This window comes from Prionailurus viverrinus, chromosome B2 (assembly GCF_022837055.1).
Source record: "Prionailurus viverrinus isolate Anna chromosome B2, UM_Priviv_1.0, whole genome shotgun sequence".
NCBI classification, from domain to species: domain Eukaryota; kingdom Metazoa; phylum Chordata; class Mammalia; order Carnivora; family Felidae; genus Prionailurus; species Prionailurus viverrinus.
The window spans coordinates 37,572,125-37,586,195 of NC_062565.1; the positions used below are offsets into that span (position 1 = coordinate 37,572,125).

Below are 14,071 nucleotides of genomic sequence, written 5' to 3' on the forward strand. Positions count from 1 at the left end.
GATGGGCAATGGGGATCTGTTTCTGAAAAGCAAGTATTTTGAAGCTGTTTTATTTTTCATTACCATTAATGACTGAAAAAAAAAAAGCAAGATTTAAAGCAGAAAACACAAAACAAAAACCAAAAAACAATGAAAAAACAAACATCATCAACAGCAACAAAAAAAACCCAAAAAACAAAAACTTGCAACTTAAATTTTTCAGGGGGAAAAAAAATGGTTTATAGCATATACGAAAAGACTTAAAGAGAACACTTATTTTAACACACCATTCCTTCAAACAGCTGGGTGTTTTAAAGTTATCTCCCCAATCCCTTTCTACTGCTTTACAAGTGCCTCTCTCAAATAATGAGACGAACAGCTCTCTTTTTTGAGTATGTACTTTTTATAAAGGGCATCATATCCACACTGAGTGTCATTCAAGGGGTTTCACCAAAACCAAAGAGAAGTTCAATGATAAAACCGCAGCAGAAGATTGGGGAAAGAATGCAGAAGTTCACAGCCACAGAACTAACCTGCAAGCTGTTCTTATAAGGTCTTGGGCACTTGAAATCAAACCCATGAGCCCATGTCCAGAGGCTATGAGGGAGCCATGTGGGAGGCTAGCTGCAAGAGAGCAGGGCCTATCTCCCCTCGAGGGGTCTAAACTGTAACTCGCGTTCCAACTGCTCTGCTGTCAGGGTGCCCTGGATGGCTTCGCAGCCTGGGTTGAACACCGAGTAGGCGCTCTTCTCTCCCTCTTTCCTCTCCTCGGGGCCTCGTGTCCCGACATACATCCAGTAGAACAAGGAGAGGACAAAATAGGCCAGGCCAAATTCCAGTTCCACAAACAATCCCAGCAAGACCAACCAGAGAAGAACCTTCAAGAAGGTGATGTTGATCAGGAAAGACTGGTCCTGTGGTGAAGGCAGAGGAATGGCTGTGTTCCGTGGTGGCTGTGACGTGCTGCTCCCCGGCTGAGCCACTTCCTAGGTCACACAAACAAATAGAAGTAAGAATAAAGGGTAATGGGGCTCAAAGGATAAAAACCAATCTGCAAAGACAGCTCTCATTGCTCTGGGAAGGCCTCCGGCTCATTGATTTCTATTTTCTTGCTCTGCTCCCTAAAACAATCATCTCCAAAGAGCTCACGTGCCCTGTTCCAACGGAATCAAAACTGATGTGCACTTAGTGAGCTGTGACCTGATAAAATCCTTACAGCATTCAGGTGGATTCCCATTCATGGGAGTCATTTCCTCAGATCAGTCTGCTGCTAACAAGAGCTAATTTGTGCCCCATAGAGAAACTCCCCAGTAAGTGATAATGCAGCAGCCACACCTAGTGCTTCACACACAGAGTCAATGCTTATTGACTGGATTACATGAGCTGCAGTTTTGTGAGTGGCATGAGTCTAAAATGAGGACTACATGAAACCAGAAACAAAAATCCCTTTCACTTCTTAAAAACAAATCACCATTATAGCCACAACCTTTCCATCCCAGGACTGTCCTACACGCCACCAAGCCCAGGCAGTGTCTCCTAACTGGACTCCTTACCTCCTCTCTGCCTGGACTCTCCAAAACATCCTATGTATAGCTGCTAAATGAACTTCCTAAAACACCCCGCCCCCCAACCTTCTGTTCACAAACCTTCAACAAATTTTACTGCCTACAGGTTAAAATGTAAACTTCTTGGGCTGGAATCCATGCAAGGCCTTCCATTTATTCAACAGATAGAAATGCCAGTACACAGGCCCCTGCGTTGGGTGCGAATGGGAGATACAGATAATCAGATAGCTTTAGGGAGGCTTGATCTCTAGTCCAGTATTTTCCAAAATTTTTTGGGTATGATCCATAATAAGAAATACATTTTGTACTGTGACCCCATATATGTGTGTGTGTGTGTATGTATATGTATGTATGTATGTATGTATGTATATATGAAAAAGTTTCACAAATCAACAAATATCTTCACCACACATGAAATTCTCATCTTCCATTCCACGTTTTTAAAATTTGTTTTTAACAGAGGACTAGATCCTCTAAATTGATTTCACCACCCACTAACGGGTCACGATGTACAGTTTGTAAAACAATGATCTAAAAAATTAACTGTACGATACAATCCACAATCTACTGCTCTACTCCAGTTCAACAGGGCTTACTACCCAAAGACACTGCCCCCCCTTGTATCCTGCTCTGCTTCCTCTCCATTCTCAGCTCTGTGCCTTCCTTCCAGGCCAGCATGACTGGTGAACTGTGTATGCTTGACCTCTGCAGCTATCAAGGAGGGATTCCCCCTCTGCCTCCCAGAGCACTTACTGCCTCTTTGTCTCATTGAGCACCAAACTATATGCTCATTAAGTGTTGTGTTTTTAAGCTTATGTATTTATTTTGAGAGAGTGCAAGTGGGGGAGTGGCAGAGAGAGAGAGAGAGAGAGAGAGAGAGAGAGAAAGGGGGAGAGAGGGGGAGAGAGAGAGAGAGAGAATGAATCCCAAGCAGGCCCCACACTGCCAGCGGAGCCCAATGCAGGGCTCGAATTCATGAACCGTGAGCTCGTGACCTAAGCCGAAGTCAGACCCTTAAACCGACTGAGCCACCCAGCCACACCAAGTGTTTTTCTTTTAATACAGTTCACATGTGTCCTTAGATTGCTACCAGGAGGCCAATGGACTACCATTTATCTTTTAGTGTCTCCAGAGCCAAACAGAGCACCCCACACGTAGGTTCTCAATACACTGCATAACTTTTAGTTCATTTCTTCAATTATATCCCCATTCCTCCCATGATAATTTAAAACGGGACCACAAATATTATCTGGTCTTGATAAAAAATATAGGTCATCTGATTTACATTGCTCCAGAAATTCTATTTTGTTGCAACCTTCTTTTCTAGTGTTAAGGTTGTAATTATTACCTTTTCTGTTAGACTGGAAAAGTCCTTAACATGCCATCAGCAACACACCCTCTCCTGACACACACACGTTTAAGTAAATAAATGTCCCTTTCAGATTTGACCAGTGTGCACAATAGAGAAACCACTGAAAGTCTCAGCAGGGAACTAATATAATCTGATTTATATTTAAGACTACTCTGGCTGACAGGTAGAGAATGGGCTACAAGGCTAGAAGCAGGGAAATTGTGAGTAGCTCACGCAGGAGGCTCAGTGAGAGAGAAGGGCCAAGCATAACTAGGGTGGTGACACAGAAGTCAGAGAGAAGTGACTGACTGAAGGATGCAGAATACATTTTGAATGTGTACAACTTGAAATTTACTGTAAACTGAATTTATCATTGAAGGAGTATAAAAAGAATAATGCTTATGGCCACGATTTATGGCACACCTTTGAGATGCCCCATCTCCCATAATCAGGAGATAAGCACTGTTAATCCCAATTTACTGATAGGGAAACACTGAGATGTTAAGTAACTCCCCTAGAGTCACACAGCTAGTGACAGAGAGGAGACTGGTGCAGGATCCCAGCACAGCCTCCCTCCAAAGCTCTTTGTACTTAATTAGGGGCCTTTATGAGGAATGGTAAAGGGAAGGGTTAGAGAGCTAGGAGATGGGGGAATGGGTCAAACCAACTGGCAAAGGGAACAAACAAGAGGAGAGATACAGAAATTCCTCTACTTCCTTTGGCATTTGCTTTAGGACCAGTGTGGCTTCTGCTATAAAAGCTGTGTATGGAAGTGTTTGTGGTCATCACCGCACATAGAGGCATAGTTTAGGGCAAATACTTCCATTTCTCAAATACCAAGCTGCTTACCACCTCAGGGCCTTTGCACCTATGGTTCCTTTTGAGAGGAATGCCCCCTTCCCCTCACATTACCTGGATAGTTCCCTCCTCTCCTACAAATCTCAGCAAAAATGTGACCACATGTGCCCTTGTCCTTGTCCTGGGTTTCTCAAAGAGTGGCTTCTTCTTATGAAACGCCATTTCCTCAGGGAGGTCCTCCCTGCCCACCCAATTTAAAGTAACACTCTGCACCTCTCACCCCCAGTTCACTATCATAGCATCCTGTTCTTCCCCCCTTTCACAGCATTCATCATTCAGCTCTTTTGTTTATCATCTGCTGCCCCAAATGCAAGTTCTGTGAGAACAGGGCTTCATCTGCCTTTATCCCACTGTTTCCCAGATTCGGGACAGTAGCTGGAACAGACTGGGCACAGGATATAAATTTGCTGAATAAATGAATGAATGATGGCAAGGAAAGGGAAGAAATTAGAAGGTGATTCCTGGGTTTGAGGGAGTGATGCAAAGGCTGTGTTTAGCCAGGTGACTCCAAAGGAGAGCATTTGAGCAGTGGGTCAGTCCGAACCAAGGCTGGAGGGGCAGAGTCACAGGATGAGAGAGGATACCTTGGGGCTAGAAGGTGCTGGGGACTGCTGCAGGGTATGCCTGGGCAGGGAGACACGGGGCTTCTGTGGGGTTGAAAAAAGTCACAAGCATTTTGGCCCCAATGTGGAACAAGCTTGTCACAGAAAGAAATGTTTGATCTTGGGGACTGCTTTCTTCAAGCTAAATTCGAGAGTGGAGGAAGGAGGATATGGATGCTTCCTTATCAATGACAACCAAGAAGCAATTACAAATAGAAGGCTAGAGAAATTTCTGACAAGCCACTGTGTGTCTCCAAAATGATTAAGAGAGATGGATTGTAAATTGGGAGAAAGAAAAAAACAATTTAATGAGAATTTTCACACCAGAGCAAACCCGCGAATGATAACTGAGCCAATGAAAATGAGCTTAAGACAGAGTCCCTTATGAAAGACAGAGTAATTAATAAGAACAACTGGAGATCCAGCATTTCCTGTCATCCTTTTGTCGGGACATCAGCTTTTAGGTTTTTAATAATGGAAACTTTCTCCAAGTTCAGCTTCTCTGGGTCCAATTCAATGATCTCATACTCCTTTGGAAATGAGACACACAGGCAAAAACTCATTGTGTGGGCTAGACATTGTTTTTTAACTGTGGAGAGGAAAAAGGGTAAGGGAAGTAGATTCTAAAATCTTAACCAATTGTGCTCAGTGAGTTCTAATCAACAATGAAGTTATCCTGAGATAAACCGCATGCAAGGAAATAGATTGTCTGAACCCTGCTGCACTCTCTTTCTGCAAGTCTGATGGAACCCTGCGTGTTATGGAGAATAGTATCTAATCAAAACTGAGTAACCATAAGTTCTCCTTGGTTTAAAAAAATTGCCTAAAACCAGATGTTGTGCAATAATAAATGAACTAAGAGAAATAATTTTAAGAGGAGTAAGGTACATTTCTGCTCCAATACATTTTCATTTTCAAAAGGAATTTTTTGGCTATTACACTTTTGAGATAGGAAGGCTTTGTCACAGATTGTCTCAAGGCACCTATTTTCCCTCCATGTTGTGTCCTGTATTCCAACATAGATAATCTAATCTCCCACACAGGGCACCTTGCCACTCTACTCCTGAGTGAAAACGAAATGAAAATACAAGATGTGAAATGAAAATACCAAGTTCATCTGAACATTAAGAGAATACTAAAGAATCAAAGGGTGGAAAGGCTATCATACTAATCTAAATAATGCTTTCACCTGAACATTCACCAGAGAACTTGAGTAAGTTTCCCTAGTTAATAGAGGTGCACAAGCATCTGCGGCCTCTGGCAGTTACACAAACCACACTTTTGCACGTTTGTATTCAAATGCTATTTCTAAAGCACAGGCTTTCTGGGCTACTGGCTGCATGTGTCCCAGGTGCGAAATGAAAGGAAGCCTTCATTACTGCCACTTTTTAGCAGTATCCAATTAGACCTTTACCCTCCATTAGCGGAGGGCTGCAGCTGAAAGCGGTGGTGGAGAAGTTCCCGGAGGCTACAGGGCATCACAATAACTGAACGCGCTGTGAGTAACTCAAGGGCAGAGGTGTTTTCTTCCAGGACCCTAGACCATCGCTTCCCGACCGGAATCAGGATCTGCGTGGGTCGCGGGCTGGAAAGAAAATGTCAAGGCGAAGGATCAGTGCAGACACGTGTGGCCCGAGATGCCAGGCTCTGGCCCTCAACAGTCGGGAGGCGCCGGCAGCCCCGCCCCGCCAGCGAAGGTGGGAACCAGAGGAGGGGACTGGACTCGTGCTCCTTCGCGTGGTGGGCGGGGACGGCTCCTCGGTGGGGGCGTGGCCTGAAGGCCGCCACGCGATGGGCGAGCAGTGGGTGTGGCCTCAGCCGGATTTTACTGGGTGGACACGACAGCTTCCCTGAAGCTAGGTCCCGGGGGACGAGGCCTTCCTCTCACCTGAGCGAGGCTGGGCTGGGCCCGGATATTCGCGGGCCTCGGTTTCCACACCAGGAACCGTTTTAGCCAGCCTGGAGCTGCCTTTGGAGTCGCAGCTGCTTCCGCCTTCTTCCCTGAGGTTTGTGCACTCCGGCTCGAAGTGTTGGGTTCGGCCGCCAGCCCGGCCCGTTTCCTGGCCTCTCGGAACTCGGCTAACCGCTGTTCCATGGCGCGCGCCTCGCTCCCCGCGCGCCCTGGAGCGCGCACCCGCCGGCCGGGCTCCTGCCCTCCGCTTTGCCCGGCGCCTGGCCGCAGTGCGCCTGCGTAGCGGCGGCTCTGTGCCGCGCGTGCGTGCTGGGGGCCAGGGACTCCGCGAGCACCAGTGTTTGTGACGTTCGTTGGGCTGAATGTACAGCTAATAATGCCCTCTAAACGCTAGTGGACGGAGTGTCAGCCTCTCAGGGCAAATGGCTAAGCATCCAAAGCATAGGGGTGCCTAGCTGCCTAGTCGGAAGAGCATGCGACTCTTGATCTCAGGGTTAGAGTTCAAGACCCACCTTGAGTTAGAGATTACTTAAATAAAAACTTTAAAAAAAAATTTTTTTTAAAGCATAAAGACTGTTCCATTGGCCCCCTCTCTTCCGCGGGCTCTTCCGAGGAAAGTTCTCCAGTGCTCCATCTCACTTCAGGGATCTAAAGGGAACATCCCTTTAGCAGTTAGGCGCTAGTATTGCAAGCCAGTTTCAAAAGGTGGTCCCAGGGCATTAGAGAAGGCCCATCATATCTGGGAGGTTCTGGTGCCAAAAGGAACACAGTATAGTCTCCCCTTTTCCTTTTGATACGCCGATCTTAGCACTTGGAGGTGACTCACCTCTCACATAGACAGGCAGGCCATACAGATCATTGTCACTGCTTTTACCACAATGCAAACTACCTCTCGATGTGTCTAGATAGGTCAGAGACTTAAGAAAAAAACACTTTTATCGGTGTGCAACTTAAAATACACAAATCTTAAGTGTGGGGCTCAATAGGTTTGTAATTATGAATACACCTCTGTAAGTATTGTACTATCTAGAAAAAGAACGTTTCTAGTACACTGAGGAGCCCCTTATCCCCTCTCCCAATCACTATTCACCCAAAAGACTCAGGTGTCTGTTAGATTTTTAAAGCTCTAAGCATCTAGCGAAGTGCCACTCACATAATTGAGACTCAAGTATTTCTTGGATCTTGCTGAGTTTTTGAGTCAAGAAACTAGATGAAGTAGAATGGAGTCTCATTCATTTAACAAATATTTATCAAGACCGTGCTGTGTGTCAAGTGTTGTGTCTGGCACTAGAGATGCTGGGATGAATGAAATACATCCGTTTTATTAGCACTTACTTACATTCTAAATAGACAAATGCGTAACTACATATTTATATTTAATGTAATGTCAGATACTGACTAGTGCTATGAAGAAAAATAAAGTAAGGAATAGAGATGGTGGGACTATTTACAGCTGATGACCAGGGAAGACTTCTCTGAGGAATTGCCATTCCCACAGAGACCTAAGTGAAATGAGTGAGGCATGCAGGTATCTGGAAAAGAATGTTTCAGTGATGGGAAACAGCAAGTGCGAAGGTTCTGAGACCTTAAGTGTACTCTTGACTTGCTCATAGAACATCAGGGAGGCCAGTGTAACCAGTGCAGAGGGAAGAAAATAGTAGAAAATAAATACTCACAGATATCCAGATGTGAGGCCCTATAGGCCAACGTAAATACTTTGTATTGCATTCTGAGTGTGATGGTAGTGATTGGAAGATTTTGAATAGGAGATGACATGACATGACATTTTTAAAGGAGTACACAGGCTGCTTCAGATGGGGTCCTGGAAGAGTGCAAGGGTAGAAGAAGGAAAACCAGTTAGGAGCACAGTAGGACAAGAGAGACTGGCTGTTTGGGCTACAGTAGTGGTAATGGGGGTGGTCAGATTCTGAATATATTTTGAAGAGCTGAGCCACATAATGTGTGGATTGATTGGATGTGGAATGTGCAAAAAAGGAATCAAGCATGATAGATTTCTGCCATTCTCTCTCCCTCCTGACTACATACCCTGAGCAACCAAGGGAATGGTGCTGGGACCCTCTACTGAAATGAGGGGAGACTAGGAAGGGAGGAGTATGGGATGAACATGGAGAGCTTTGTTTTTGACATGCCAAGATGCTTGTTTGAGATGCTTGTTGGATATCCAGTGTAGGCAATTGGATGGTGAAAATGAGTTCAGGGAAAAGTCAGGACTGGAGAAACATACTGGGAATCATCCTCATGTATGATATTTAAAGCCATAAAACTAGAAGAGATCAAATAGAAGGTGAATGTGGATAAGGAGGAAAGATATTGGAGGAGTGAGCCCTGAATAGAGATGGTTTGTAAGACAGAAAAGAATGGGGTCATTATAACACAATGACCTTTGATAGAGAAACCACAGAGAAAATTTCTTGCCCATCTTGGTGTCTGGAGTAGGCCTGCTTCTCTCGAGAGACTGGAGGTTCTTTTATTGATTGTGTTTCCCACTTGATAATCACTCTGAGACCTTAGAGCTATATATATGGTCTACTTCTAGTGGGTATTTACACTTAAGGCATGTAATTTGTGGGCTCTTGTAATCAGGGTCCCTGGCAGGAAAAATAACACTTCCAAACAGATTAAGTAGGGAGAGTTTCATGAAGGAGTTATTACAGAGGTGTGACATGATTAAGGGAGCCAGTCAGGGATGGTTCACAGGAAGTGTTACCAGCCTCTGGGCTTCAAGCAACAAGAGGACACAGTGGTCATCAGACCCCTTGAGACCTGTACTATAGGAAAAGCCCAAGAAAGGGGAGCCCTTCAAGGAGGACAGACCAGGTAGGGAAGGAGGGGAAAAGGATCAGAAGAAGCAAATGGAGACTATCCAGCCAAGTACTAATGCCATTCCAGGCCCATCTTGCTTTGGTAACCTGATTTTCCCTTTGCCTTGTCTTCTGATTTATTATACGTTGATTTTGTCTCAGAACTTTGTAAAACCTCTTTAAATCCTTTTCTGGAAAAGGTCGAAAGAATGAAAAGTTATGGTGAAAGAGATGAAGAACAATTCCTGCTGCATTAATAACTTGTATTTTCTTTTTGGATAAGATTATAAAGGAAGTCAATAAGAAAGGTCCCAAAGTGTGCTTAATGTGTGAATTTAATTTTTATTATAAAATAGTTTGTACATAGTAAATTTAGTGTATATGTATGTGTATACACACACACACACACGTGGGGCCAATTGGTATATTTACACATATATATCATATTTGTACATTAAAAGGAATAAAATATTCACATGCCCTGTGATATATTAAGTCTTTGGCCTCAATACTTCATTTTTTGCATCTGTGCCATAAAACGCAGAGTATACTTTCCCATTCCTTGACTTTGAACTCAGCCACACAGGTTGCTTTGGCCAATAGAATAATGGCAACATTATGCAAGCAGAGGCTTGAAGCATCTTTGTCTTATTGAATGCACCCTCTTAATACTGTGTACTGCCATGAGTTGAACTTGTAACGGCTAGCCAGCTGGTCTAAGAATAATGAGAGTCAGGTGGATATATAGTCACCCAGCTGACATACAGACCTGCAGTTTAAAGCTGAGGTGCCCAGCTGAGCCCAACCTCAAATAGCTGACCCTAGCTTACCCCAAGAGGTATAAAAAAATAAATGCTTATTTTATGTCACAGAAATTTTGTGGGTTTTATTACACAGAAAAAGCTACTCAAGAATAAGAACATTTCTCTGTGTGCTTGTGGTCCATTCCTGACTCCTTCCCACCTCTTCAATCTACTAACGTAGTGAGTTACATTAATAGATTTTCTGTTAAAACATCCTACATTCCTGGAATAACCAAAACTCAGTCACTTTATAAAATACAAAATTCAAAGCTAGATTCAGTTTAGTAATTTTTAAAGGACTTTTGCATCCGTGTTCATTAATGAGATTATTTTCTGTAGTTTTCTTTTCATGTACTATATTTGAAAGGTTTTGGTTTTAGGATTATACAGCTTTATAAAATAAACTGAAGGGTGGCTCCATCTTCTCCCCCACTCCCATTTTCTAGAACAGTTTGAATAAAATAGGAATTAACCTATTTCTTGAAGGTTTGGTAGGACTTTATAGTAAAAGAAACACCAGAAAACTGGTGTTTCCTTAATCAAGTAAATAAATGTAAGCTACAGTTAAATGGACTAGTCAACACAAACTTACCAAAAAAGTGTTAAGAAATGGATCAACATTAGTCTGTCCTGTCTGATGTTTTTGGGAGTGGCCTGGATGAAAATTTTAAAAGGCATTTTATCATAATTTCAGGTGACAAAAATTTAGTAGAGAAGATCTATAATTATGTCTGTAGGGAAAACTGAAATAAATTTGATTCAGTTTTTCGTGTTGAAAATATTGTGGAGATGCTTGGAGGGAACTCCACCTCCTTCTAGATTTGCATTTGTGTTTTTATGTCTTTGTTTTTGTTTCTTAGTCATCTGCTTGAGACCAGTTTGTTTCAATAGGATTCATAGCTTTTCCCTGACCACAGACTGGAGGGGAGGGGGGCGTGTGTTGTGGGTGCTTCAGCTGCTACAGTCGATCCTGTTGTCATGGTGAGAAAGGATCCCCCCCCCCATGTTCTATGCTCTTTCAGGTCCTATCCCTGTAGGTACTGCATGTTGGGTTCTTAGCACTATGCTTTATATGACAAGCCATAGCATATGCAGAGCAGAGTGACCTGGATAATGATCTTTCTAGAGCAGGTTTCTCAGCCTTGGTTCTTTAGACCTTTTGGGCCAGATAATTCTTTGTTGTGGAGGCTGTCCTGTGCCTTGTAGCACCCTTACCAACATCCTAGGCCACAGCCCATTGCTGCCAGTAACTCTCCCTACTAGTTTTAACAGCCAAAAATGTCTCCAGACAGTGTCACGTGTACCCTGGGAGTCAAATTTGCCCCAGGTTGAGAATGACTAGTTTAGAGACCATATTGTAGTAAGAGTGGTAAGGACAGTGGGTGATTTGGGCCAGAGAAGAGGAGTCATAGTGAAAATATACCAGTTATTTTTAGAAACTATTAAAAGAGATATTGTGGGGGGGGGGGGCAGGGGAATCATTCTATGGGGCTCCAAAAGGCAGAATTGAGGCCAACGGTCAGAAATTACAAGGTAATATATGGTGCTGACTGGGTGGCCCAGTCAGTTGAACCTCTCTTAGTTTCAGCTTAGGTCATGATCCCAGGGTCATGAGATCAAGCCCCATGTTGGACTCCACGCTGAGCAGGGAGCCTGGCTAAAATTCTGTCTCTCTCTCTCTCTCTTCCCTGCTCGTGTGCTCTCTCTCTTTCCCAAATAAAAGAAAAAAAAAAAAAGAAATTACAAGGTAATATATATGGAAGCTTTAAAAAATTAAAGGATTTTTCAGCAACTCAGTTATTTCCAGCGACAGCATGGCATCCTCAGAGGAGTGAGCTCTCCCTAGTAGTAGCAGTATTCAGTCAGAAGGTGACCACTACCTCTCAGGAATGTTGTAGAGGGGCTTTCTGAACTGGAGAGATTTGGTTAGCCTAAATGGAATACTTTGGGGCATCAGGCTAAGAATATGTCATATAAGGTGTTGGTACCACTGGGGCAGAACTCACTATGGCTGCACCTGCTGATGGCTTATTTCTATAAGCACCTGCGGGCTTTCTCTGGCTGCATGAATGTGTTCAACTAGTGCATGAGGCACACTGGCAGCAGTTGGGGGGTATTCCCACCATCCCTCAAAGAGCCTTCAACCAACTGGGGGTGGGAGTTGGTAGGTAAATACCCCAGCTCCCTCACTCCTTTTTTTCTCCCCCCTCACTCCTCATGGGTTATGACTCTGAGGTACATTCCACAGAGTCTCCCAGGGATCTTCAGAAGAAAGGAGCCTCAGTTGCCCACAGCAGTACCTGCTCATTAAAGCATCCTTTATCACTTTTCTTCCCTTTCCTGTCTCACTTTCCTGCTGTCCAGTCAGTGCTCTCGGGACTCACTTCCTCAGTAAACTTCTTCCATTCAAATCATTATCTTAAGATCTTCTTCTTGGGGCGCCTGGGTGGCTCAGTCGGTTAAGCGGCCGACTTGGGCTCAGGTCATGATCTCACAGTCCGTGAGTTCGAGCCCCGCGTCAGGCTCTGTGCTGACAGCTCAGAGCCTGGAGCCTGTTTCAGACTTTGTGACTCCCTCTCTCTGACCCTCCCCTGTTCATGCTCTGTCTCTCCCTGTCTCAAAAATAAATAAAACGTTAAAAAAAAAATCAAAAAAAAAAAAAAAGATCTTCTTCCAAGAGAGTCTAAGGCAAGACCACACTGCAAGACCTAAGCAAGGCAGAAAGGGAAGTAAACCAGAAGGCTAGTTGGTAGTTCCCATTTACTAGACCCCTGTCTTTAAGTTTAAAGCAAGCAAAACAGGGATTTTGACTAGCACAGTCCAAGGAGAATATTTGGAGATGGGAATAAAGAAGTTAAAAAAGAGGAAGAGAAGGCCAGTGCTTCAACTAAAGCAGCCTGGGCCAGCTTCTGGGAAGATGGGTTGGCTTACGTGTTATGTTGAACCCCGTGGAGAACAGGATCCAGTCATTCTATGATTCAATCCTCCAAGGACTTTAGAGACCAATTAGTCAGCAAGTGTTGACTAAAAACTTGTTATAGGCCGGGCCCTGTGCCAGGCTTTGAGGATGCAGAGAGGTATAAAATACAGTCCCAGCCTTTAGGAGTTTAAGGTCTAGTTGAGGAGGCAGACTCATTAAAAGACAACTATACATGAAGGTCTGGGAGAGCAGAAGAGGGTCACTAACTCAGGCTGGGGAGAAGTATGACTTCCTTAGATTTAAATATGGGGAAACTGAGGCCAGCAAAGGCAAGCTGATGAGGTATAATCCCTGGGCATTGCTGTAGACAATACATATTTCTGGTTATAGTTTCTTTCTTTGTAGAACTACCTGTTGCATTTGCATTGGAAAATGTTGCCGCATGACCCCCTTGACCCACCCTCCCCCCCACTTCTTCTTGGCTTAGTGGTCACAACTGCTTTTGCTTGACAGCTACTGCTGGTTTGAGCTTTGCCTTTTTTGTCCCCTACCCAATTTATAGGGATCCTGTGTTCCTAAAGAGCCCAGCATTCTCTGCCCAATCCCATTATCTGAAGCTTCCTCATTACCTCCTTCAGCCCGTCTTTAAATCCCTTTAGCTCCCAAATCTCAGGTTTTGACAGTTTCCCTGCCCACCTGACTTGCCCTGCATTATTCTATTTTGAGTCCTTTTGTGCTTAGCTCTGATGCTCAGAGAAATGCCTCCGGGGTTTGTAGGACAGATGATCAGACAAAGCCCACAAAATTATAGCAAAGATAATCTATATGTAAATCCCATCCCCAAACTCTTCTTAAAATGATCTCTCAGTATTTGGAGAAGAACATTTTGCAAGTTGAGGATGCACAAAATGCCATAGGTGTTGTGTTTCAGGTAAGCTTGTTCCTCCCTAGTTATATATGGGAATAAACTTGGGAGGAAGACAAGCTTTTGCCCTTTTAAGTCCTTTGAGGGGTGCCTGGGTGACTCAGTTGGTTGAGTGTCTGACTCTTGGTTTCAGCTCAGGTCATGATCCCAGGGTCATGGGAACGAGCCCTGCATCAGGCTCTGCGCTGAGCATGGAGCCTGCTTGGGATTCTTTCCCTCTACCCCTCTCCCTCCCTCCCTCTCTCCCTCTGAAAAAAAAAAAAAAAAAAGTCCTTTGAAGAAGTGGGCTGTTTTGCTAAAATATATGCACAAGTGCCCAGAATGGTGTATATCC

At 44.1% G+C, this 14,071-nt stretch overlaps 1 protein-coding gene across 1 annotated transcript; it reads right to left on the reverse strand.

Annotated features, from left to right (window-relative positions):
* Positions 1–361: 361 nt before the first annotated feature.
* On the reverse strand, positions 362–6,545 carry SAYSD1 (SAYSVFN motif domain containing 1). The gene is made up of 2 exons (XM_047860188.1): positions 6,244–6,545; positions 362–965 (listed from the first exon to the last, which is right to left on the reverse strand). Exons 1-2 carry the CDS (start codon positions 6,448–6,450, stop codon positions 621–623), a joined length of 552 nt encoding a protein of 183 aa, XP_047716144.1. The 5' UTR covers positions 6,451–6,545; the 3' UTR covers positions 362–620.
* Positions 6,546–14,071: the final 7,526 nt, after the last annotated feature.

Bases quoted from the DNA above. Each gene is read 5' to 3' on its own strand.
- SAYSD1 (XM_047860188.1), bottom strand. From the start codon at position 6,450: ATGGAACAGCGGTTAGCCGAGTTCCGAGAGGCCAGGAAACGGGCCGGG. The intron at 966-6,243 runs GTGAGAGGAAGG...TGTGTGACCTAG, and splicing joins CCCAGCCCAGCCTCGCTCAG to GAAGTGGCTCAGCCGGGGAG.